The sequence below is a fragment of the Juglans regia genome, chromosome 4, assembly GCF_001411555.2.
Source record: "Juglans regia cultivar Chandler chromosome 4, Walnut 2.0, whole genome shotgun sequence".
Taxonomy (NCBI): domain Eukaryota; kingdom Viridiplantae; phylum Streptophyta; class Magnoliopsida; order Fagales; family Juglandaceae; genus Juglans; species Juglans regia.
This window is the reverse complement of record NC_049904.1, coordinates 19,527,504-19,555,250: the sequence shown is the minus strand read 5'-3', so window position 1 is coordinate 19,555,250 and position 27,747 is coordinate 19,527,504. Positions and strand designations below refer to the sequence as shown.

Sequence of the window (27,747 nt, the reverse complement as noted above, 5' to 3'; positions counted from 1 at the left end):
AAAATTTTTATATCTTATAATATTATTGTAAAATATATTATAAAAAAGTGTTGTATTAATAGTAATTAAAATAATAGAATTAATAATAGACGGTAGAACCGGCTATATGCATGATAAGGTGAGTAATTTTGAGATTATGAAAATTAATAGTATCATTTGATTTTAATAATGATTCTTGTACCTTTTGAGCGAAATAATATAGAAATTCGATTATGAACTTTTCCTTCCAGTATGACTGTTGGCAATCATTAAATCAAGTCTTAAATTATAATATGAGACTTGATTTACTTCTTCATGCATATGGTCGGTTATACTGCTTGCTCTATCTGTTATCATGCATATGGCCGGTTCTATCACCAATTATTATTTCTATTAATACTATCATTTATCTATTTATTACCTGAGATATACGATTTTGGTATCAGAGTCTTGATTTATAATATTAGTATGTTTGTCTGTCTGAGGAGATGGATTCTTTTTTAATTTTTTAAATAATGGTTTATATAATGATCTGATAAATTGATATAAGTGTAACATAATTGAGACTTCCTAAAAATCTCTGTAATTGATTCTGATTTTTTATTTCATATGAAAATTTATCAGCAAATTCTATTGCTCTACTAATTGGTGTGATAGTTCATTGATAAATCTCATATTCAAGGAATTGAAATTTACAAAGTGAGGAGGACGAACTGGAACAGAGAGGTTTGAGCAAGAGAGGAAGGGATTTCAGATCAAGAATTCTGAATGTCCTTCTTTCCTCGTGAGCCCCTTTATATAGACACTCAAACAGGAAGTCTAATAATACAAAGTGAAATTCTAAATTTTACTTTGTATTATGTATTTCCAACAATACAAAGTGAGGAGGACGTACTGGAACAAAGAGATTTGATAGAGAGAGTAAGAGATTTCAGATCAGGAATTCTGAATGTCATTCTTTCCTCGTGAACCCCTTTATATAGACACTCAAATAGTAAGTCTAATAATACATGAACAGTACCAGCCGACACTAAAAATAAGAACAGACCCGTTTGAACTTGAATTAGCAAATTATGATCCTTAGAATATGTGATTCCAAAAGATTATTATTTTTCGATTAGTCAGCATGACAGATGGAAGTTGCCAGAAATATTATCTCCTCAAAAGATTATTATTTATGACAGATTATTGTCCAGCAAAACAATAAATGTTTTTGTACATACAAGTTTACGTGTTCTGTACTGTGTTTGTTTTTAGCATCGACTGATACTGTTCTTGCTTTTAGTGTCAGCTGGTACTGATCATGTATTATTAAACTTACTGTTTAAGTGTCTATATAAAGGGGTTCACGAGGAAAGAAAGATATTCAGAATTCCTGATCTAGAACCGGCTATATGCATGATAACAGATAGAGCAGGAGGTATAACCTACCATATGCATGAAGAAGTAAATAATATAAGAATGAGATATGAAATAAACTTTTTCATTAAAAACATAATACTTACAAGAAGACTAATTCTTAAAGATATTGAAAGTTTTTCTACCGCCTATTATTATTTCTATTAATATTATCTATTTATCTATTTATTACCTGGGATATAAGCCTTTGGTATTAGAGGCAGAGTACTAATAAAATATTTTATAAAAATAATATTATTTTATAAAATTTTTATATCTTATGATATTATTGTAAAATATATTATAAAAAAGTGTTGTGTATATATTATTATTTATAAATTTTTTTTATTTTTAAATATCAAATAGACCAATAGAAGAGTGCCACTTGTCAAACTCAATAACATCCATACAGCTGTAATGCATCGATAAATATTAGAGAAATTTTCAGTAAAATGATAGGATTATTACTTATTATTTATTTGTTATTTTTTTTATATTTAATTTATTTTTTTATTTTTTTAATAGTTAAACAAATGATTATAAATAAAATTATATATATTGTTTTAATAGTAAAGATGTTAAAAAAATATTTTAAAAAATAAAAAATAAAAAATTATTAATAAATAGTAATAAAGTAGTAACGGTATTACTGTCAAATCCTTTCTTTTTGCTAGGTGTCAATAAAGTTTCCTTAGCTGGTATGCATTATTCCCGATTCCTTTTATTTTCACCGACACTTCTTCAAATTCTGCTCTCCGTCTTCTTCTACACGCGCACATACTCACTCAAGCCACTTACCGACACAACCAAAAGTCAAGTCCCATAAATTTTTAGTGAAACCGAGAGACACTGGTGAGTGTCCATCAACGTTGTTTCAACTTTCAAGCTTTGGTAAGTGCAAAGACTCCATTCCTATTTTTAGTACGATTGGATGCAGAACATATATGTTAGTTAGTACTGTAAGTATTTTTCTGGAAATAAATCGTTGGTTTGTGAGTTAGTAGTTGATGATGACTCAAAGAAGTAGTTGGATGTTAATTTTATGATGAGTATGATTTGGGTTCAGGCTTCAGTTTCTAAATATGTGACTTTTATTGCAAGATAGTGATGGTTTTGAGTTCTTGGTTTAGATGCCCAAGAAAATCAACATATTTCAAGTGGATGGAGTTATAAGTTCAAAATGATTTTATTCTCTATTTGATGAAACTGTGAAGTTAGGAAAAGTACTGTGAGAGTTGAGCAGCGAGCTAGCGGTGGAGACTATATATGTTTTAATTAGGCTTTGTTAATTTGTTCCTTGCATGCATGCTGCAGTGCAAATAATGACTCGAATGAATAAATACTCTTACGGGTCATCTAGCCACCAGTCAAGCGGGATGATTATGGAGAAAATGCAACAAGAGATCCATTTAGGCAAGAGTACCGGTAAGGCGAAATCGAAGGTGCAACACTCAGTCAAGGCCAAGATGAAAGTAGAAGACAGTTATACAGTCCATATCAAGAGTAGTACTAAGGTGGAAATGGCAGGAACTATTTTCCAGCCATCAGTCAAAATCATAAAGGAGAAAATGGAAATGATCGAGTACTCGAATTCTTCCGGCCACACAAACAGGAACGTCGGTAATATATATACATATATATATTTATTTATTTATTTGGTATCAAACTTATTGCGCATTAATTGATAGAATAAGTAAATTAAATTAGGGTTGTGGTTGGCATGCATGCAGGTCAACTAAGGCTTCCATCGATAGAGATCAGTACTGCGCATGATTCCGACCGCAAACGCAAACGCGCGGAGGTCAGTAAGGGGCAAGGGAAAAATACAAGACCAGTAAAGAAGAGTAGTAACCAGCGCTCGGGATCTTGCACTTGCCACACAACTAAGAAGACCGCTACTAAGAGGACCGGTGCCAAGACTAGTACTAGGAAAGAGCAAAAGAGTACTGTAACCCAATCAAGCTCTCAATTAAGCTGTACGTACGGTGATGTATTTGTTGATTATGGTCTGTGGGATGATGACGATGAAGCCTTTTATTAGTACAATATAACTTGTAATTGTTGTTTTCTTTATTTCCACCGGTCTTGAATTTGTAATCCTGTTTAGGGAATCCGATGGAGGTTAAAAAAAAGAGACTCGGCTACCTCGGATCATCCTATATATAATAATGTGGATTGGCTATTCTATTAGGCAAACTTTAGCTAATATTATATTTTTTGCTTTTTGTCTATTCCACTCCCAATTAATTAATGGCACATTTGATTATTCATCTTATGGCTGCGCAACTCAATTTTAGACATCCATCTTTTAACATCCAAATACATCATCTTTACTTAGATTAGGGTACTTAGGATAGTGAAAGTATTTGAAAATATTTGTGAATAATAATAAAAACAGTATAAAAATAGTAAGAGAATATTAAATAGTAATAAAAAGAAATGAGTAGTAAAAGTAAATAAAAAATAATAATAAAATAAAAAATAATAGTAAAATATTTTAAGTTATTTCGTGAACTTCGTGTTTTTCTCAAATAGTAATAGAATCCACTCACATTCTCTTTATTTTTCTAAAGTAGCCGAACTCTTTTTATTTCTCTCGAAAGGCAATGGATTCACTTTGACATTTTCTCTAATTTGTGGGATCTATTGACTCTATTTCTCTTTCATGTAGACCAAAAAAGCAATTCGACTCTCAAGTGAGAGACAAATTTCTCTAGCTTGATTCTCGAGCAATTGAGAGTCCGCTCGAGTAGGAGAAAAATGTCTCATTGAGCGAAGCTCAATTTGTTGGCTATTCAAAAAAGAAAAAAAAAATCTTTCACATTATGTGTTTTTTTTTATGTTAATTAAATAATATATAATCATTGGTGAGTCATATATTTTTTAATTTTTTATAAATAGAATTAAACTCATCTTAAGATTTAAATATATTTAAATTTATCTTTCACTATCTCAATTTACTATTATTTATAAAGAACTTAGTTCAACTTAGTTCAACATGATTCAAATACATTCTAAATTTTATATAATAATAAAATATTATTTATTTTGAAACCTTTTTATTGTTTCTTTAGAAATTATTGTCGTACATTTCAAATCTACGGGTTATAATTTATTTTGCAATTAAATAAAATATATTTGATTTCAATTACTATAATTTATAACAAGCATTCTTCTTATGGTTTTTTCAATTATTATAATTTATTTCAATTATATTTTTTCTGTTTGTATTTATTAAATCTGGAGGGGACATTTAGATGCTGGACTTCGAGCCCATCTCTAAGGTTATGCCCATCCATAAGTTCAAGAAGGCCTTTCGAAGGCTTAAAGCTAGACGTCCTACAGACAAAAGGCTCATGAAACAAGGTGAGACATCCCCAAAGAACTGGGGATAGGGTCTGCAATTGGACATGAATATCTTAAGTAAGACAACTCCCAATGAAAATGTAGATATCTTTTCTGGTTAATAAGGGATCACGGGAGATAAGCACATAGGACCATTAATCAAAGTTAATGACCATCATGCCATATCATTCTATAAATAGATCGGTATAGGTAACAAACAGTTCTCTGGATTCTTGATATACATTTTACGTTATATTGTCATTGACTTAAGTATCAGAGTTTACACAGGGTAATAAATGCTGCCATTTCTTTGACTGCAGGACATCTGTACGGTTGGTGGTGTGAAACATGTCCTTTACAGTGGTGCTACCTATGGGATACCTAGCACAGACTTCAATGTAATTTTTACATGCCAACCGTCACGCAATCACAAGCTGATCGAGATCCAGAACCAAGCATGACAGAAGCAGAAGGAAGGTCAGAAGAAGCAGAGGAAAGGCTGAAGCAAGTTATGGCGGTTGTTGAACAATTGCAGAAGAAGAACGATAAACTAAAACGATAGAGGGACAATCCCCCTACCCAAAACAGGCAACCTGAGGGAGTTGGGCATAGTGCGGGGGGGAATTAGTAGTTAAGAGGTGGAGAAGAAAAAGATGCATGACGAACTACGTAGTTTGGTAGACAAATACGAGGAAATGGTGAAGAGGATGGGCGGCTCCTCTTCCGTGGAGCAACTCACACTCATGGACCTCCCTTACAGCAAAGAGGTCATGGCAGTCCCACTACAGGCTAAATTCAAAGTGTCGCAGATCGATCTATATGATGGATCTAAAGATCACATTGATCATCTTGAGAACTTCAAGGCACACATTACTCTCTACGACTTTCCAGGAGGGTAGCTTGCTGCAACTTCCCATTGACATTGAAGGGAGTAGCGCGGGGATGGTTCAGGATCCTTCGTCCCGGTTCAATTAGCAGCTTTGAAGAGTTTGCTAAGCAGTTTCTTACACAATTTATGGCAAGCAGGAGACGCCGCAAATTAGCAGCCTACCTACTAACCATGAAACAAAAGGAATGAGAGAGCCTGAAGACTTACCTAACACGCTTCAATAAAGCGAGGCTTACCATTGACGATCATGACGAAAAGATCACATTGACAGCACTGCTAGGAGGAGTTTGCCCCCAAAGCCCATTCATGGCCGAGCTGGCCCAAAGACTCCATCTACATCAAGAGAGTTCATGAATAGAGCATATGATTTCGTCAATGTAGAGGATACCTTGCAAGCCTTGCTTGAGCCACGAAAATAGGAGGCAAAATGATACAAACTCATGGGAATGGAATCCTTTAAACCCACAATCAATTTGAAAACTCACCCAAGAAAGCCAAAATAAAGCCAGGTCCATCTTGGTGCCCATCACACAATCGGAGAACAGAAACCAAAGTAGCGCTAAAGGCAAAGACAGAAAGACAAACGAATGAAGATCAAACAATGATAGCACGCAAAACTGATACACCAATCACCAAGACCAGGGGCGCTGATTGATACACAACACCCACAGTGTGCATGAAAGTAGTAAAAGCTCGAGGAAGGAAGTGTCCCTGCCCAGAAAAGACCAACATTATTGTACTTATCACCAAAGCTACTCTCACTAGATCGAGGATTGCATGACTCTAAAGAGGCGGGTTGAAGGAAAAACTGGAAGCGGGGAGTTGGAGAAAATTTTGGCCAATTACATCAAACCACAGAGAGAGGAAAATCGTGAAAGGCAAGACAGGGGCCCCAAGCACCAAAGACAGGAGGAACGAAGAAGGAATATATTCACCACGACCCAGGAGAAACCAAGAACAGGCCCCCTAGGACAAATCTGCACAATAACAGGTGGGTTCATTAGGGGCTGTGCCACAGCGTCTAGCAGGAAAGCTCATGTCTGCAGGGCAAGATATCACGAGGTATACATGACAGATAGGCCACACAAGTACCTAAAGCCAACAACGATGCTGACCATCTCTTTTGAGAGGAAGATTGTGTCTTCCAAACCGTTTGGAACCCCAACTTTCCATGAGGGAACGACGCCGTTTTTAGTATGATCTTCCCCCTCATATTTCAATTGCTTTTCCCGAATTATTTTCTTGCTTTTCAGTTTTCTTTACTCCCTAAATTTGCTCCACCCCGGTATCCAAAACCTCCATGTCTCTACGGTTTCTCTTCTAGTCCTTACGGTTTCTCTTCTACTCCTTATCCTCATATCACAACTCCCTTTCTAACATGCACTCTCCCACTGATAGTCACTGTGAAATGTCATTTTTCTTCTCACCGTTGCCATCTTGCATTAACGCTGCACAGAAACCTGAACCACCATGCTCAAACACTGCCCAGCCTTAGCCCAACTCGAGTTAGCCACCGCTGCTCTGCCCTGCTCCACCAACCCACATGGCGACACTGTGACCATCCTAAGGCAAAACCTTTGTTTTTAAGCAAGAAAACAGAGCAAATACAGTGCTCGCATCCCCGATACTTCCCCCACGTTTGTCCACCATCCTCATGCACCTTCATCGGCAAATAGAGGATGCCGTAAAGCAAGACTCGACGTTCGGATTGCAGGCCCCACTACTTGGTCGTTGTGCTCCTCTCCTCCACAGGCATGCAACACAAAGTGGATAGCATCTACTTCTCTCGTCACCATGCCAACCGCCCATGGAAACCACCATCTGAGGCTAACGCATGGAGCGTATGTAAACTACCTTCTCCCCACCTCTCAGGCTCTCTCTCTCCTCTCTCTCTCTCTCTCTCTCACCACTTTTCTCTTCTGTCCACAATGCACTACAGTTGCCTTAGCCACCTCGCCGCTGCTTCGTAGCTGCTCTCACGGTGAGTCTTCGTTGCACGACTCTAGGTCTCTTCAAAAATATGGCCTTTGCATTTTATGTAATATTCTTATAACGCAAGTAGTGGAGTAGATCTTTTGAATATTACAACATCACCCTTCTGAGTTATAAACCAAAGCATGGGGTGTTTAGATTGTTTTTGAGTTGGGTTTTAGTTTATATTCTGATCTATTAAAACATTTTAAATGGGCTTTATTTTATTGATATTACTCAAGAAGTTTATGATTTTCTGCTGCATTATATGTTGTCAATATTAAATTATTGTTTTAATAATAGTTTTATGGAGATATGAGTTTTAAATATGATTAAGTTAATTTATGAAATGAATTTAATTTTTTTTGCCATTTTTTCTGAAAAAAAAAATTATACTATAATGAGTTAAGAATACTTTTAATGATAATAGTATTTATTAGATTTTTTTTTTCCCCAAAACCTAACCATATCTTTAACCAACTCAAATAACCCTTCATACTATCAATAATCACCAACTTGACATCACTTTAAACTCACGTATGCTCCTTATAATCTAAGCCTCAAAAGTCATGAATTCCATTCGAAACATTTGGAAATTCTAAAACCTCAAATTTCGAAGATCACAATCACTAATTCCTTCCGATTCTAAGACTTCAAATATCAAAATAATCGTCCCTTGCAACTTGCAGATTTCTAGTTATCAAATATGAAATTATTTCCTAAAGTTTGCCAAAATCCACAACTTCATACCCCAAATATCTGTATAACCTCAAACCTAGCCTTTAATTAAGCTTACGTACACCTTAAGAAAATCTAAACCTCAAATCCTATAAGGATTCTTTTCTATAATCTGTAAATAAGCCTACCTGATCTAAGACTTCAAGTGTCATGAAGGCCATTCCTTAAATTCTACAAACTTTAAAACCTCAAATTTCCAAAACTCAACCAATAAAGTATGCAGAATCTCAAACTTGGCCCTGATACCAATTGTAACGCCCCGGTCCTGGATGGGTCAGAAAGTTACCTCTTAACACTTAAAATCATATCTCATTGTACAAATGTAAACTCCAATTCTTCATTTACTCATATACCTCATTGCTTTAAACCATCTACTCCAAAATAAATAAGAGAGATTACGAAGAAATCTCAAAAGTTAACTTCCCCTAAGTACTAAGTCAACAGAGCAAAACGAAACTATTCCATAAAATTGTCTAATAACAAGTACCATTTTTGTATATAATAGACTATGCTCACAAAACCTTACCCATGCTTCCTATTCTTGAACCTCAGCTGAAGTATCCAAAATATCTGAAAAAAATGTTGTGCAGATAAATGGTGAGTTATCACCAACTCAATAAGCAGAGTACATATGCTAGCGTGCAAACATGAGCATTTACAAAGTACAGTATGCAGAACAAAATATTTTCCAGAGTTATCATGCAAAACAAAACATATTTTCAAAATTAATAGAGCGATAGTTTTAAGATAAGTAAAACTCAGAATACTTTGGCATAACATAACCTGAGCATCATCATCATATCAAAACAGAGTATCTCACAGAGCAGAGACCATGTTTCACCCCCATGGTAGGGTTGTGCTAACCCCGGTGGCCAAACCAAGCAGAGACAAAGGTGAAATCTTTTTCTTATTCTTCTCGGAGCCCCGAGTGTGCACACAGGAAAGACCACAACAAAACCACTTTGTTTCCAAAGTGGGTGCACTCAGAGACAGAGAAATTGATACCAACCCAAACAGAGCAGAGCATAACAGAGTAGAGTAGAGCAGAGCAGAGACAGTGTCAAATACAAAATCAGTACAGCATGCCAAAGGTTTTCATATGCCATATCAAAACAAAACAGAGTACCAAAATATATTCAGATCATTCTCAAAAATTGAAAACAAAAGTCAGAACATCTTTCTAAATAAATGCATAGTTTTTCAGATTCTCAATATCGTTCTTTTTTCAGATTTCAGAGGCAGCATGACAAAATATAGCTCATGTCTACACAATGCATGTAAAAAACATTTTTTTTTTTCATATAGATTTCATGAGTAATGCAAATAAGCGATCGGGATTGGTTTTTCCTAAGTTCTCATTTCATCACAAAACATGCAAAGTTTTTAGAAAGTCAACCTCAGTTTAAACAATTCGTGTAAAGTCTAGCATAAGAACTCCGCTTAACTGAACTCTTTAACTATTCCGAGTCTTTCCACAACTGTACCGAAAGAATGCCAATCATCACCTATACCAAACACTAAATGTTACTAAACTTCTAAAAGGTCTTGCTAAAACTCTCCATATATCTAAATTCATTCTACGAAAAATAGCTTTGAAAACTATTTAATTATAAAAAAAAATCTAATAAATACTATTTTCATTAAAAGTATTCTTAACTCATTATAGTATAATTTTTTTTTTCAGAAAAAATGGTAAAACAAATTAAATTCATTTCATAAGTTAACTTAATCATATTTAAAACTCATATCTCCATAAAACTATTATTAAAACAATAATTTAATATTGCCAACATATAATGTAGCAGAAAATCATAACCTTATTGAGTAATATCAATAAAATAAAGCCCATTTAAAATGTTTTAATAGATCAAAATATAAACTCAAACCCAACTTAAAAACAATCCAAACACCCCATGCTTTGGTTTATAACTCAAAAGGGTGATGTTGAAATATTCAAAACATCTTCTCCACTATCTGCGTTATAAGAATATTACGTAAAATGCAAAGGCCATATTTTTTAAGAGACCCAAAGTCGTGCAACGAAGACTCACCATGAGAGCAGCTACGAAGTAGCGGCGAGGTGGTTGAGGCAACGGTAGTGCACTGTGGACGGAAGAGCAAAGTGGTGAGAGAGAGAGAGAGAGAGAGAGAGAGAGAGAGAGAGAGAGAGAGAGAGAGAGGTGGGGAGAAGGTAGTTTACGTACGCTCCATGCATGCAAAAGTGAGGGCTACGAAAGTAGTGCTAGACAACCAAAAGGGTGGCGTCATATACCCCCATGACGGCGCTGTCGTTGTGGCACCGATGGTAGCCAACTACACGACCAGGCATATCTTGGTTGACAACGAGAGCTCTGCCGACATCCTCTTCTGGGACACGTTCGTGAGAATGGGGATTAGTGCTGACAAGTTACGACCATCGCCATCGCCATTGAAAGGATTCTCAAGAGAAGTCGTCTAACCAATCGACACCATCGCACTCCCAGTAATAGTAGGGCAAGGCGCCCATAATAGGGCGCTCGACCCTCAATAACTTCAAGGTGGTCACTTCTACGTATCACCTTAAAGTGAAATTCCCAACAAAAGTAGGAGTCGGTGAAGTTTGAGGCGAACAAACATTGGCTCGAGAATGCTACGCCTAGGAATTGAAGACGAGGATGTTGACAGCCTGCATAACACGTAGTCCAAGAGGGCGAGCACCAGTACAGCCGATGCTGTCCCCACCACTCACAAGCAAAGAACCAGACATGGAAGCCAAGAACGAAAAGGATCTGATGCAAGCTGAAGCAAATGAGCCTTTATAAATAGTGCAGTTGCACCCGAATCGCCCAACCACCACAACAAGAGTTGGTACAAAACTCCCGTCAGAATATCGAGAAGCCTTGAAGTAGTTATTGATTGAGCAAAGAGATGTGTTCGCCTGGAGCCACGAGGATATATTGGGGATTGATAATTCAATCATAGTGCATAGCCTCTGTGTTGATCTAGAAGCTAAGAGAGTGCGGCAGAACATGAGGTCGTTAAGCACAGGGAAATGCTGAACTTCATACCTAAGGCACATTACCCAGAATGGCTTTCCAACGTGGCACTAGTTACAAAAACCAATAGCAAATGGCAGATGTGCGTGGACTTCACCGACCTTAACAAAGCTTGTCCCAAAGACAATTTTCCACTTCCCTGAACTGACATCATCGTAGACGCCACAGCCGGACAACAATTTTTGAGATTTATGGATGCATACTCAGGATATAATCAGATCAAGATGAACAAGATGGATGAGGAAAAGACAGCGTTCATAATAGATAGAGGACTCTACTGCTATCGGATAATGTCTTTCGGATTAAAGAATGCCGGAGCAACATACCAAATGCTGGTTAACCGAATGTTCAAGCACCAGATTGAGAAAACTATGGAGGTTTATGTGGACGACCTACTGGTAAAAAGTAAAGAAGCAATTTAACACTTAACAGATCTTAAAGGGTCCTTTGCAGTATTGCGAAAATACAAGATGAAATTGAATCCACCAAGTGTGCGTTCAGAGTAAACTTAGGTAAGTTCCTGGGATTCATAGTCTCACAAAGAGGGATAGAGGCCAACACTGAAAAAACAGAAGCAATTTTGATGGCGCCTCCTCGAACCATCAACGATACCCAGAACCTAGCAGGAAAAATAACGGCTTTGAATAGGTTCTTGTCATGATCAACAGATAGATGCCTCCCTTTTTTTTTTCGAGTTTTAAAGCAGGTACACCCTTGGAATGAAGAGTGTGACTGAGCCTTTGAAGAATTGAAGAAGCATTTGGCTAGCCCCTGTTAAAACAGCCCAACCAAGGAGATATTTTGTACATATACTTGGCAATATCCTCCCATGATGTATTGGTCGTCTTAGTAAAAGAAGAAGAAGGGACCCAAGCGCCCGTGTATTACACAAGCTGCGCTTTACAAGGCGCCGAAGTTTGATACCCACGAATGGAGATGCTGGCATTCGCATTAATAACATCTGCCTGAAGACTGTGACTGTACTTCTAGGCTCACCCCATAAGAGTTCTAATGGAAAACCCTCTTGAGAAGGTACTACAAAAGCAGGACTCTTCTGGGCACTTGGTTGCATGGTCATTAGAACTAAGCGAATTTGAAATTAGCTATGCGCCCAGAAACGCAGTTAAGGGTCAAGCCCACACCGATTTCGTGGCCAAGTTTAGGGGTTTTCCTGTAGAGATCACGACACCTCCTCCAGGTCAACCCTGAACTATCTTCGTCGATGGATCAATGTGCTGAGCAAGGGGCAGAATATGGGTACACATTGTCATAGAAGCAAAACAGGAGCATTATTACATGGCGACGCTCACTTTCAAGACCACCAATAATGAAGCGGAATATGAAGCCTTAATAGCGGGATTATCCGCCGCCAAGGCATTGGGCACCAGAAAGGTGGAGGTGAAAGCAGATTCCTAGATGGTAGTGAATCAGGTCACAGGGGCCTACGTCATTAAGGGAAAAAGCTTAAGAAATACCTCAAGCAGGGGCTGGTACTTTGCGACCAGTTTGAATTTTTTTCTATAATGCGGATTCCAAAGGCGAACAACATAGTGGCAGATAGGCTAGCAAAGGCAGCGTCAGCTAAAGACGACGTGGAATTGCCATGGGAAGTATAGAAAAGGCTGATCGAAGTACTAGTTGTTGGGATCGAAGTAGCTTAGATAGGATCCGGAACACCAGGATGGGCTGTTGAATAGAAGACTATCTTGAAGCAGGAAAGCTTCCTGAAGGAAAGGAGGCGGCAAGAAATATAAAAAGGAAGGCAACGCGGTTTGTCAAGATCGATGGTGTCCTACACAAAAAAAGTTTCTCAACACCCTTACTAAGGTATCTGTGGTAACCATTCAGGTGGTAAGGCGTTAGCAAGAAAAGCCCTAAGGAGAGGATATTACTTGCCCAACGCCCTTAGAGATGCCGAACAGTTTGCCAAAAGATGCACCCATCCCCATGGCCCTTCGCCAAATGGGGAGTTGACTTGGTTAGGCCATTCCCACCTGGAAGGGTGGAGTAAAATACATGATAGTAGTAGTTGATTACTTTACAAAGTGGGCAGAAGCACTAGCCCACAACGTCGTAACAAGGTTTTTGTGGAAGAACATCGTGTGCAGGTTTGGAATTCCGAGTGCCATAATCTCAGACAACGGGAAGTAGTTCGACTTTGAGTATTATAGGGCGTGGTGCCAGGAACTCGGGATAAAAGTGAAATACTCATCACCAGGCCACCCGCAGGCAAACGGACATGCATAATCAACGAACAAATCCCTACTCGGGGTCCTAAAGAAGAAATTAGGAGACCGAAAGGGGGAGTGGACAAAAGAGCTCCTAGGAGTCTTATTGGCTTACAGGACCTTGGTGAAAACCCCGATAGGGGAAATGTCTTTCACTTTGGCATACGGAAGTGAAGCGGTCACCCCAACCGAAATCAGTTTTCCAACTTACCGGACCAACCACTTCGATCAAGCGGAGAATAACCAGGTTCTTGTCATACAATTAGACCTCCTTGATGAAGTGAGAGAAGAAGCAGAGATCCAGAACATCCTCAATAAAAGGAAAATTGAGCAATACTTCAACAAACAGGTCAAACCAAGGTCATTTAAAGTCCCCGACCCAGTCTCAAAAGAGACGGGGGTCACTATCCAAGATGAAGGGAAGCTCGGTCCAGATTGGGAAGGGCCCTACGTAGTAACTGCCATCAATCGCCCAGGATTGTATTGGCTTAAGGACAACGAGGGAAGAGAGCTGCAACACCCTTGGAACGCTAAGCATCTAAAACGGTTCTACCCTTAAAAAAGCTTATCTCCTTATGCATTAGTACTTATTTATTTCAGAAACAATCTTTCCATTTTGGAATGTATATTATTGAGACCCAAGAAAATAGAAGTGAGTAAGCACTCGATCAATCACTACGCAGTACAACGGGTGCGGAGGTCACAAGACCATGCGACCCTCTCCAAGGTTAGCCACCAAGGGCCGAGTTACACACTCGCGGTGCCATCCAACGGGTGTAGAGGTCACAAGACCAAGCGACCCTCTCCAAGGTTAGCCACCAAGGGCTGAGTTACACACTCGTGGTCCAATCCAATGGGCACGGAGGTCACAAGACCAGGCAACTCGGGTGCAATCCAATGGGTGGGGAGGTCACAAGACCACGTGACCCTGTCCAAAGTTAGCCACCAAGGGCCGAGTTACACACTAGCGGTGCGATCCAACGGGAGGGGAGGTCACAAGACCACGGGACCCTCTCCAAGTTTAGCCACCAAGGGCCAAGCTACACACTCTTGATGCCATCCAACGAGCGCAGAGGTCACAAGACCAAGCAACCCTCTCCAAGGTTAGCCACCATGGGCCGAGTTACACACTCGTGGTCCAATCCAATGGGCATGGAGGTCACAAGACCACGCGACTCGCGGTGCAATCCAACGGGCATAGAGGTCACAAGACCATGGAACCCTCTCCAAGGTTAGCCACCAAGGGTCGAGTTACACACTCACGGTGCAATCCAACAGGTGGGAAGTCACAAGACCACGCGACCCTCTCCAAGGTTAGCCACCAAGGGCCAAGTTACACACTCGCAGTGCAATCCAACAGATGAGGAGGTCACAAGACCACGCGACCCTCTCCAAAGTCAGCCGCCAAGGGCCGAGTTACACACTCGCGGTGCAATCCAATGGGCGTAGAGGTCAGAAGACCAAGTGACCCTCTCCAAGGTTAGCCGCTAGGGTCGAGTTACACACTCACGGTGCAATCCAACGGGCGTGAAGGTCATAAGATCGCACAACCCTCTCCAAGTTTAGCTACCAAGGGCCGAGTTACACCCTTGCAGTGCAATCCAACGGGCGTGGAGGTCACAAGACCACGCGACCCGACCCTCTCCAAGGTTAGCCACCAAGGGCCGAGTTACACACTTGTAGTGTAATCCAATGGGTGCGAAGGTGACAAGACCACGCGACCCTCTCCAAGGTTGGCCACCAAGAGCTGAGTTACACACTTGCAGTGCAATCCAACGGCCGTGGAGGACACAAGACCACGCGACCCTCTCCAAGGTTAGCCACCAAGGGCCGACTTATACACTCGCGTTGCAATCTAATGAGCACGGAGGTCAGAAGACCACGCACTCGACCCTCTCCGAAGTTAGCCACCAAGGGCTGAGTTACACACTTGTGGTGCAATCCAATGGGCGTGGAGGTCACAAGACCACATGACCCTTTCCAAGGTTAGCCACCAAGGGCCAAGTTACACAGTCGCAGTGCAATCTAACGGGCGCGAAGACAATACCATGTGACCCACTTCGAAGTTAGCCACCAAGGGCCGAGTTACACATTTGCATTGCAATCCAATGGGTGCAGAGGTCAATAGACCACGCGACCCATTAAAAATTTAACACCCAAAGGGTGAAGTTGAATACTCGCGACACAGCTAGAACAAGCACAAAGAATAAAACTTAGTGAGCACATTCCTAGGGAAATCAACGAAGGCAAGGGGATCAGAAGACACCATAACTCCTCAGTTCACAAGATTACCAGTGAATAAAGGCAAGCTCGCAGGCGTAAGGGACTAAACATTTAATAAAGCCACGAAAAAAGAAGAGCAAAAACATAAACAGGAACAAAGTAATATGAATCAATAACCCAAAATGTTTGAGGGAAGTGCAGAATGTACAAATGCCCAAAAACAGGGGCCCAATAACTAAACCGTTAATACACATTAAGATGATGTTGTCACTCTTGAGACGGAGGACGAGGGAAAGCATCTGTCATTAAGTCCCGGCCCATGGAATCAACATACTAACAAGTGGGGACATCAGGTAGGAAGTCTTCCAAGTTTAAACTCTTCAGGTCATCTCGAGGGTTGACCAGAAGGTGCATTTTAGGCGCGCTGACCCTGTACCACAACCATATGCAAAGGCCCTATCCTGGACAGTTCGGGCTGTAGAGAGTTGTGGATGCAGTCGAGCAATCTCATTGTTCACAGCAATCAGTTCGGCATCTAATTTTCTTCACGCCTCCCTCGACTTGTTCACCTTCCACGACATCCTCTCCAAAGTCGCAGGATTCTTATCTTGGTGGGCGTCAACCGCAACACGCTCCTTCTTATATTAGTCACATGATTTTGTTGACTAATAGTCAACTCCAATGACAGATGTTTATCCTCGGGGATACGCCCCCAGTTACTAGAAATGGGGTAATACTTTGTGAGCATTTCTTCAGCAGGATACTCCTAACCACTACCAAAAATTAAGAAAAACTTACTAGTCCACTGTTTGGTGTTGGAATACCGCCTTCAAAGGCCGCCAGGCGTTGCCCGTGCATGTAAAAGCTACAAATGTTCCTCGGTAGCGACACCACCCTGTAAAAAGAAAGGAATTACTTCGTTGTAAGGCTTGGATACCTCTCCCCAAAGGGCTTCAGGATGTAGTGGAAGACAACGCAGGTGCACATCAGCATGCGCCTAGCTTTAAGTGAAGCTACGCATCTTCAAGAAATGTAGGACATCGCACACTGGGCGGATGAAAGGGAGACGAAGCCCATGGGTTAGGGCACAAACTATTAGGGCTACGTCGCCACTGTAACCTCCTCATCAATACATCCCCTTTCCAGAATATTCATGTCTATTGACTTAGGGATGCATAATGACTCCCTCAGTTCCACGAGGTCTTCAACATCCAGAACCGAACGCCACGAATACCCATCAAAGGAGTTGGGTTGGCGAGTGCGAGAAGATTCGGGCCTCTGACCAAGGGGTGTATTGGCGAAGCTGCGACTAGCCATGGCGAATATCTTGAAAAGAGAAGTAAGAGGAAAAAAAGAGGAGAATACAAAGAGGTATGAAGAAGACGAAAGAGCAAAGGAAAGTAAAGAAAGAGGTTACGGGGAGTAAATGGCATGTGAATTGCATACGAGAAAGGAAATCATGAAGGATCTTTGGAATCCAAAGGGTTGGTTGCGCCAACAGTTGCACTTCTTTTTGAAAATCATTAAATCAACAGGAACAGTTATGGCTAACGCAAGCCACGTCTTTCCTAAAAAATATAGGGCAGAGACTGGTGCACACACCCAGCAAAAACTATAGCCAAAAGAAGAAAAAGTAATAATAAATGCTTACGGACTAGCAGGGTAAGTAATAAACATTTTTGAATGATTAATTCCCTATGAGCCTACTCAAAGGAAATTAGTGGGGCTATTGGAGGGGACATTTAGACCCCTGGGCTTCGAGCTCATCTCTAATGCTGAGCCCATCCATAAGTTCAAGAAGGCCTATCGAAGGCTTAAAGCTAGGGGTCCTACAGACAAAAGGCCTGCAACTGGACATGAATATCTTAAGTAAGACAATTCCTAACAATAAGGGAGATATATTTTCTGGTTGATAGGGGATCATGGGAGATAAGCACATGGGACCATTGACCAAAGTTAATGGCCATCACGCCACATTCTTCTATAAATAAATCAATAAAGGTAACAAACAGTTCTCTGGATTCTTGATATACATTTTATCCTTATATTGTTACTGACTTAAGCATCGGAGTTTACACAGGGCAATAAGCGCCGCCCCTTCTTTGATTGTAGGACATCAATATGGTTGGTGGTGTGAAACACGTCCTTTACAAAATCTTTCAATCTGTTTGTGTTTACATCTTTTGGTTAATTACATTTCAGGATCGAAGTCGAGAAACAACAACACATGCATGTAAGTGTGCAAACCCACCACAAACGTCAATGTACCAAAGTAGTATTGTATGTTACATGACCGTGTTAAGATAAATATATATAAAATGTGGAACTCTCGGGTTATGTTTGTACTTTGGCAGAAGCGTTGTCGCCGGACTGTTGGTTGCTTAGGTCATACATCCCTCAATGTTGTGATAACAAAGTGTGTCAACATGGTTAAATCAAAGTGTATAGTTAATTTGCAGCTAAAATTAAAAGAAGATAGTCATTAACCTAGTTTGTTTTCACAAATCATCTTATTTTATTTCATCTAATCATTAAAATGTTTTCAAACTCCATGATAAAATACAGAAAGCAATTCTAGTTTTTTCAAATTTCAAAATAAAATAAAATTAAAAAATAATATTGTTAATAATATTTGATTCAACTTTCATCTTATCTGTATAATCAAACGAGATTAAAATAATAGCACCAGAAAATTTGATACAACACCAACCCAAGTATCCATAAGCTAATCAAATATTATAGTCATCCAACCTTTCAATAAAATCAAATATGGCAACTTAACAATTGGGGAAAAGTCCTAATCCTTAATCCTTTGGCAGCGTCAGGATTCCATACTCATAACCACTATTGAACTTTCCATCTGCATCAAATTCTACAATTCTGAGGAGGGGGACAATAGTGGGTCTACCATGATGACATTTCATAAAATCTCAGTAAGTGAAACTAAGACTAATACTAAAAAATACATGCAAGTAAAAATGAAAATGTACAAGTAAAAAATGTAGGGAATGATGATAATTGACATTTCACCTTTAACCAAAATTAAACATAATCGAATAACAAAGCTCAAGTACACAAATAGGGTTGTAAGAGGATTGGACCAATAGTCTTATTGGTCTGTCTTGGGTTGTGGTTTTCTTGGACTTGATAAGACCGATATCATATATTTTTAAATATTATATATATAATATATTATTTTTATAGTAGTTGTATAAGTTAATTATATAATTTTCATCCAAGAGATCATCATTGACCATATATACAATGAAATTACTTAATATTTATTAACCATATATAAATTCTTAAAGAGATCACTTAGTTTGATTAACCATATATATACAATGGAAAAAATATTCATGGACCGAATTAGACCAAATGAACTGAACGGACCGATAGCTATTGGTCTGGTTCGGCAAAAATGATGGACCAAAATTTTCGATCCATGACTCCCCTTGAATTGATCCGGACCTAATAGGACTGATTACACCCTATACACAACATAATATTCCATGTAAGTTGGAACAATCCAAAAGAAAATCATGCTTTGGGAAACATTCATTTTATTAATGTGTGCACCACGGTCTAACCTAAATGGTCCATACACAAACCCTAGCTCTCTTCCCCAAAACACGAGTAATGACCGAACGTGTAACTTTGTTATGACAGATGCCTAGCTTGTGCTCTGTCGTTGACCGTGATGTCCTCTAGCCTTCGCCATTAGTGGGGTTATGGTTTTGACCCAAGAGCATTACAGTCTCGCTAGAGCCCATTGTCTCTAACTGACAATTGAGGGGATGCCACTCAATATTATGGGCTTCTGAGTTACCAAAGTGCTCTACCGAGATAATGTCTCATCTTGACTTGGGATCATGATACACATACTCACACAGAGGTGGAACTAGGATTTGGTGTTTCGGGGGGCAATTAGTAAAGTGTGTCGTATGTAGGGAAGGACAGTAACCAACATTTATGGTAGCAAAGTGTGTCATCGACATTTAACATTAACCATATAAAGTAGCTATATAGGGACAAACTAAATTATTATAGTTGCCATTTGAACCTCTCACTTGAGCTCCATTAGACTCAAGTGAACGATAAACATTAAGATAGAAATAGCTATGTGAGATTTGTTGAATCAAACAATAATAATTAAGTAAACAAAAATAAATTTTTTTTATTGAATCTAAGATTGAATATTGTAAAGTCTCTATAATATAGATAGAAATAGCTATGTAAGATTTGTTGTCTTCACTCCTAATTGTTAACTCGATGGTAGTATATATGTACGTATTAACAAAACTAATCCAAATAAGCTAGCTAGTGGAAGACTAGAAAGGAAAAGTGTAACAAACTTCCACAGAGGCTCTCAGCCATACAGAGAACCACACAATATCACATTCCCAACTTATAACTCTATCAACAACATTTCCAAGTTTAGTTAGAGAACCACTTAGCACCGTGCTGCTTGTGGTTGTTCCTGTCAATTGAAGGTGCGGTGGTGTCCTGGGTGGTTGTCGTGGTGTCTTGGGTAGAGAGGGAAAGAGAGTGTTTGGGCAAGGAGGAGGGTGGGTCTCGATGTGGGGTGGCCAAAAATCACAAGAGTGGGTTTCAGATGGAGGGGGAGGAGGAGAAGGGTGGCTGGTAGCCTGAAGGAAGGGAGGGAAGAGAGAGAGAGAGAGAGAGAGAGAGCGACGAAGATAGTGAGAAGGAATTTTATTTTATGTCTTTAAAAATAAAAAATCGGGTTGGAAAACCCGATACTTCCTAAACAAGATGTCGGTTTGGGTAATCGGTTATTCGAAAGACCTTGTTTTGGAAGCCACCTAATTCGAATAGGTTGGAAATATGTTTTTTGGGTTAGGTCGTTTGAACGGTGCTAAAGCCAATGGTGATCTAGCCCAGCAGGCCCGTTTTCTTTTTTGCTTTTGCTCTCTGGGGTAGGGGCTACCCCTCTCTCTTTTTCTCCTCTTATTCTCTAAGCTCAATGTCGATACAGGTTTTTTTTCTTAGCATTAAATGCTCAATTTATCACTTCTCGGTCATAAAAAAAAAAAGAGAAAAATATTTGCAGTCTTAGAATATGCAAGCCTCGAGTACTCATTTTGAAACAAATGGTAAAATATGGACCCACATGTAAAATAATTTATTTGATGGTGGATCCCATTTTTTTCAAAAGAAATACTAAAGACTTGTACACATTAAGAATGTATCTAGCATTACTCTTTAACATATAGATTGTCAAAGTAAATTTTTATTCAATAATCTATTTCGTTCTTCCACATGGCAGCAGCAGAAATAACCCAGGCTATAATCATACCAATTAAAATCCCCAAGCAAAACCCACCCTCAACAACCAAACTCAAATAATCGCCAAAACTTTAATCATGCCTAGGCCCAAACACCAACAAATTGACTACCTATCAAACGCTTAACCTCCTTTAAGGTTTGGCTATGGCGGGGGCCTGTCTGCTGGATGCAGGTGGCGGGGTAAGCCATCAGCATCTAAGCACCTAGAGGGTATGGGGGGTGGTATGGGTTGGGCTGCCGATTGCCTCTCCCCTGCGCCACTTTGTGTAATTTGTATTTTAAAAAACAAATTATACTTATAATAAAACAGCACCAGTGCCGCGTCAGTTTACTAAAAGCCTAAAATACCCCCCTCTCGATGCCCACTCTCTCATACCTCTCTGTTTCTCTTTGAACCTCCGTCGCACCATCTCTAACATACTCTCACTTTCACACCCTTGTAATCCGTCGTTGTTGCCAAGATCTCTCCCTTTTGGTTCTAAGTATCTCGTGCCATTTTTTGGAGTTTTAAAAAGGATTTTGTCTTGATTTTTGGATTGGAGGATGTGATTGTGATTTGTATGATGTGGAGTATGGATGTGATTTGTGTGATTGTGCTTATGTATCTAGGGGGTTCAATCAGAACCCCTAAAGTATGTCAGTGGTTTCAGAATTGAACCCCTAGATGTTTTGGAGTTTCAATTTAAAACTGTTTTGATGTTCATGACTGTATGATTTTAATTGTTGTGTGATTTTTACATCATGTCATTATGTCAAGTTTTTGTAAGAGATACCTAGCTCGTATGTTCATAGTAGGCGAGCTACCATTTCAGTTTGTGAAGGGTGAAGGGTTTAAAGCATACATTAAATACTTGGAACGTAGGTTTGAGATTCATTCTCGCCACATGGTTGCGAATGATATTATGAAACTCTATAGTGTACATAGAGAACTGTTTAAAACCAATTGAGGGGTCATAGAGTTTGCCTCAAGATCGATGAAATGTGTGGTGAAAGAACAATTAGAAGAAACGTGTGGGAGTGACCAAACTAGATTGCGAGAAATGACAATGAACATGCAGATTAAGTATGACAAGTATTTGGGAGATTTGAGTAGGATAAACATGTTTCTATATTTAGCTATTTTTTCTTCACCCTAGTACAAAATTGAGGGCATGGTGTATGGATGGGGATTTGTGAATGGGAAGGCATGAATGAATCATATTATGGTAAGGGTTAGGGAAGCCCTTAAAAGATTGTTTGATGAGTTTGCTGCACTCAAGGGTGGTAATATTTCGGCACCAACACCTACCCCTATCCTTCCTCCCAATATTGGGATGGGGAAAAAACGTAGGTTGGGATGGGGATGAGCAGGTTGTCGAGTCTCATCAACCTTCAGACAGCAAAACAGAGTTGGATAGATACTTGGTAGCAGATGTGCACTCGTTTACGCAGGGGTTTTGATATCTTATCTTAGCGGAAGGTCAATGCCGTCAATTATCCCATCCTTGGAGACATCCATGTTACTACTGTACCTTCAAATTTGGCCTTTAGCATCAGGGGCACATATTGGATCCATTCCGAAGTTGATTGGCTCCTACTATTGTGGAGGTATTGATTTGCATTCAAAATTGAATAAAAAAGATGCCAACTCATAATCTGGATGTAGTAGACTTTGTGGGGACCGACAATGAGGTGGTTAGTGATCAGCCTGGATATGGTAATCACACTTACATTTGATATTGCTATAATATTGTTTTTGCTTATAATATATTCTTTTATTACTTATATTCATTTGATTGACCTTAGTTTCAAATTTAATTATTGTATGGACAACTTCAACAAATGACCCTATGTCTGCATTGGCCACAATATGACTTCATAGTTCGATCCACTATTACTATTAGTTTGTATAATTTGTCTCTTATTTATTTGTAGTATGTGTATAATATTTGTAATTCTAATTGGGTTTCTTGTATTTTTTTTTCAACTTTTATAGTCTCACTGAATCTCATCTTAGTTTGTAATTTTAATTTTTTAACTTTTTCACATATCTATATAATGTTTGCATTTTTTTTTTCAAGTTTTATAGTCTCACACCTTCACTTGCCCAACCCTAATCCCAAATTTCCAATGATCTATTATGCAATCCTCGGTAGTCTCACTTGGTTTGTACTTGTAGTTTTATGTTTTTAACATTTTTATATATGTATATATTTCTTGTAATTCTAATTTGTTCTCCTATTAAACTTTCAAATTTAAAATGTCACAGTTTCACTTGCCCACCACCCCCAAATTATATTCTCATGACTCAAATTTATCTTGCTAGTTGCTACAATTTGTAATTATATTAAAACATTATTATTCATTTAAATTATTTTACAATTTGTAATATTTTTGGATTAATTTCTAGTAGTTTTAGATTAATTTGTATTATTGTAATAGTTTTCAAATACTTAGATTTTTATGTTTCATAATTTAATAGCCTTTGCTTCATCATATGTTATATGTAAAATATAGTTTTTATTTTTTAGTTTTGGACAATTGTTTTTAATATTTGGGTCATTTTGGACCCAGAAATAGGTTTTGGACCAGTTTTGGAAGAAATAGGTTCTTGGCCCATTTGGTTTGGACCCGGGGGGGTCCAAATCCTCCCCCCGACACTTAGACGGGGGGACCTGCCCCTGGGTTGCAAGGTCGGATACTAGGGGGCAAACCCCAACCCCCGCCAAGGCAGCAGAGGGGTGTGGGAAGCAGGCCCCCTTGCCACAGGAGGGTGCGGGTAGCACCCCTAGCTTCAATGAATCGAAGAGATCAAGGGGATTTGTTTCAAATACAATGATAAATATAGTCTTGGCCATAAAGGCAAAAGATTATTTATGATTAAGATGATTGTTGGGCTTATTTGTGTGGAGCCTGATTTTATTTTTAGTGACCTGGCTTGATGACTTGACTCTACAAAATCTCGTTGTGATTTTTCAGTAGATTTTTTAATGAGGCTTGGTCTATAGAGCATAAGCTTGAGCCAATATCTCGTGGGGGCCTAGGACAAAGCCCCCGGGAAGAGTTTTTATCCGGTTATGCTATAGACAATTTTTTTTTGTCGACCCCACCTGCTAATAAGGGTTTATGGTTTCCTATATATATTGTATTAAACTATATATGGCAGCCGTAATGCCATATTGTGTATTCGAGTGTCATCTGAAATATAAATCTTTTACAGTTTCATGTACATAGGTGTGTTGCTTAACCACGTAAATCTTATGTGTAGTGTGTGATTAATTATAGTTTTTCTTTACTTTTTTTTTCCTCTTATCGTTCCTAACAATGGCAATATTGCAAATGTCATGGGTTTGGTGGTTGAGCACGATTGGGGTATGTTGGCTACATTTGCCTTAGGACTCGAGAGCAAAATAAAAAGTTTGGGGGCAGTGTGGAGATGTTAAAACTAGTAGTGCATAAGTTCTCTTTTACACTAGTGGTGGACAGCAGGATCCTGCACCCCATTGCCTTGCCCCACAGGGAGAAGGACCGGTAGGGGCAGGATGACCCTAGTGGGGCCCCCCTCCTGCCTCACCCCTAGTTCAGCTTCACATATATAAAAAAATATTTTTTTATATATTTATATATATATAAATATATTGTATATAGATATATACAATTTATTAAAGATTTGAAATTATATTCAAGTTATTGGATTGTCTTGGCCTTCTAAGTAAGTCTCACGTTACTTAAGTATGACTATTGTATTGCCTTGACCTCTTATATAAAGATTGGCCTAGGAGGCCAAGACAATCCAAAATATAACTCTAATGAGTTTAAGGTCTTTTTTTTTTTTTTTTGTATTTACAAATTTTAATTTATAATTTAAATTATATTATAATTTGGGTCAAAAAAATAGTTTGGACCCAAAAATAATTTTAGGCCCAATGGGTTGGCCTGGGAGGCGGGTGGGGTGGATGTCATTTTTCCCCTGCCCCTCGGCACCCTATCCCCGTCTCCCGGGGCCAGGGGAAAAAGCCCCTCCCTTGCATGGTGCGTGGCGGGGTGCGGGTAGTACCCCAATTTTATTGTTTTGTTCTACACTTGGCAAATTACGGGCTGATTTTGGGAGCCCAAACTCTTAAAATGTTGGGCTCAATTTTAATAGATTCCAATAGGCTCGAAATCAATCATCAATTGGCTGGACAACACATTGGGTGGGTGTGCATCTTACGTGACCAAGAAGATTGTGGCGAAGATCAATACAATAGCACGCTACTGCTATTGAAAGAATTGGGGACACCTCCAAAACTGCTATTGATTCTAACAAACTTTTATCAACGCTGAAGTGATTAACAGAATTGGAGACACTTGCGAACAAGGTAGGGGTTAAGCTCAAACATATGCTCAACAAATCTATTGAGACTTCTTGCGGACAAGAGTCTTTCGTAACGGGATAGGATTATTAATTTATTATGAGCCCAAATAAGGCGTATATATTATATAATATCTATAACGAGATATTTAATTGTCTTGATTTATGAAATAAGACTTTCTATTAGACATAGAGTGCACAAATGCCGCACACTCATTTTGAAAAAAGTGAATAAATATAGATCTCACATAAAAGAATTAATTTTTTAATAGTGGACTCCACTTTTTTTTTTTAAAAGATTGCACGGCACTATAACCTATGATTGCATATAGCATTACTCCTATATAATATTTGTAACGAGATATTTAATTGTCTTGATTTAGGAAATAAGACTTTCTATTAGGCTATATATAAGTAATTTCCATGTATAATCATGCCCAATAATTTCATGTATGGCTAGGATTTTGTAAAGAGTTTCTCTATAAAGAGCCATTCACTCTTAGAATACGAAACAAATAATTATTCTACCAAAAGTTATCTTTCCATCTAGTATGGAAATTGGAGGTCGGCTCCCTCGAAGTAGCTAAGCTACTCTTCTTTCTTCATATCACCTCAACAAGAGGTCCCAAGGGAACTAACACAGCTGGATCCATACTAGTAATTTATTTATTTATTTATTTATTTTTTTTCTTGGGGGTGTGTGCTTTTTTTTTTTTTCATGCGTACTATTATATTAGTAACAAAAATTCTACTAAACAGCCGTACACCACATACTTATTTAATGAAAAAAACAATTATGCTACATATAGTCAATTACACGTACTCTTATCGTGCTCCATTGAAGTGGTGGAACTAAACAGTTATTTTATATTAAAAAAATGACAACCAATTATATTGGCTTGTACCAAATGAATGTGTAAAAGAGTAAGTAAAAATAATTATACATAGAATTTTTTATTCCGTTAATTACACCCTCACATCCTCCATATATTGCTATTTTACCGGTAATTTTCTAAATATTGAAAATATATACGGGAATAGTTTTACTACTTTTTTGTGGAAAATACAATATATATATATAGCCATTTTGGTTAATTTTATCACGCAAATTAAATAGCAATATTATTCCCACATAGGGTTGTTCACCCGACCTGACCCGGATCGAAAATTTATGTTCCAACTTGACTCGATTTAGGTGGATTCTGATTAGCCGATCAGGAAGTACAAGCGGAATAATGGTGTTCAACCATTTTTTTTTTTTTAATATCAGTCAGTGCAGTCAATAGTTTTTCTTGAAAATGAGGTTGAACATGTGGCCTAACAGACAACACTAGTACTTGAATTTGCTTTAGAATAAGAAGTCACGTAGTCGATTGATTTGCAATTCTTTAATCTTCTTTTTTTGTCGTGTTGTTCATTTTATATTTGCTCTCTCTTTTAGAACTAGTGGGTTATCAGTAGAATCTTCATGAAGATCAGGGCTGGGAATATGTTATGATCCTCAATTAAACAACCGCACCGTTTTGAAGGCCAAGAAAGGAAGCTAAACTACAAGTTGTTTATAGCTTGCTGTTTAGAATAATAGTTGTTGCAATCTGTTATTTCCATCCTATTTGTTTTTCACGTGTTGCATTTTCATTAGTTCTGTTAGTTATGGACTGCCTCCATATGTAAGCCAGAAATGACACCGAGAAGGTATCGGGAAAATTATTGCTAAAACTTGTATTTTCATTTGGGAGGAATTGGAAACCTCGAATACTCAAAGTGTAGTCATTATCTTTATCTTCTTATTCTTGGTTCTCTTGTATTGTCTATATTACTATTCTTTCCACTGGGTTCATTACAATTGATATCTAAAGCCGACGATTCATGGAGGACGAACTATTTTTCGAGCACCAACAAGAGGCCTTACAGTGCCGGGTAGATGCTAATGAAAAGAGTTTTCAGGGGTTTAATAACAGCTTGAACAACTTGATAGATATGATGCTTCATTGGGTGGTAAGGCAGAACAATATTACTAATCGGTACGATGTTATGGAAACTTTAGTGAGATTAATGGTTAGGAAATTGAAGTTAGTAGTTGTTGAAGAAAATAGAACAACGGATGTGGGAAGACATTGGGATATTCAAAGTGAAGAACAGACGACATGATATTGGGGATGGCTTTAGTATCGGGCTTAATCGCACGGGCCTTGAGGAGTAGAAGCAGACTATCGAATAAGCTTGTATAAGTCAGTAAGCCCATTATGGGCCCATGAAATACATTAGCATATGAATGTATAAAAAGGGACTCAGTATGTA

General features: G+C 38.5%; 1 protein-coding gene across 1 annotated transcript; it reads left to right on the top strand.

The window, feature by feature from the left end:
- Positions 1 to 2,083: 2,083 nt before the first annotated feature.
- Positions 2,084 to 3,563, top strand: LOC108982003. Its single transcript, XM_018953267.2, has 3 exons — positions 2,084 to 2,268; positions 2,692 to 2,997; positions 3,108 to 3,563. The coding sequence occupies exons 2-3, from the start codon at positions 2,700 to 2,702 to the stop codon at positions 3,416 to 3,418; spliced, it is 609 nt and encodes a 202-aa protein (XP_018808812.2). The 5' UTR covers positions 2,084 to 2,268; positions 2,692 to 2,699; the 3' UTR covers positions 3,419 to 3,563.
- Positions 3,564 to 27,747: the final 24,184 nt, after the last annotated feature.

What these genes read in the sequence shown, in the direction of transcription:
- LOC108982003 (XM_018953267.2), top strand. Translation starts at nt 2,700, where the DNA reads ATGACTCGAATGAATAAATACTCTTACGGGTCATCTAGCCACCAGTCA. An exon ending in CCACACAAACAGGAACGTCG is followed by an intron (nt 2,998 to 3,107) that starts GTAATATATATA and finishes GCATGCATGCAG; the next exon opens with GTCAACTAAGGCTTCCATCG.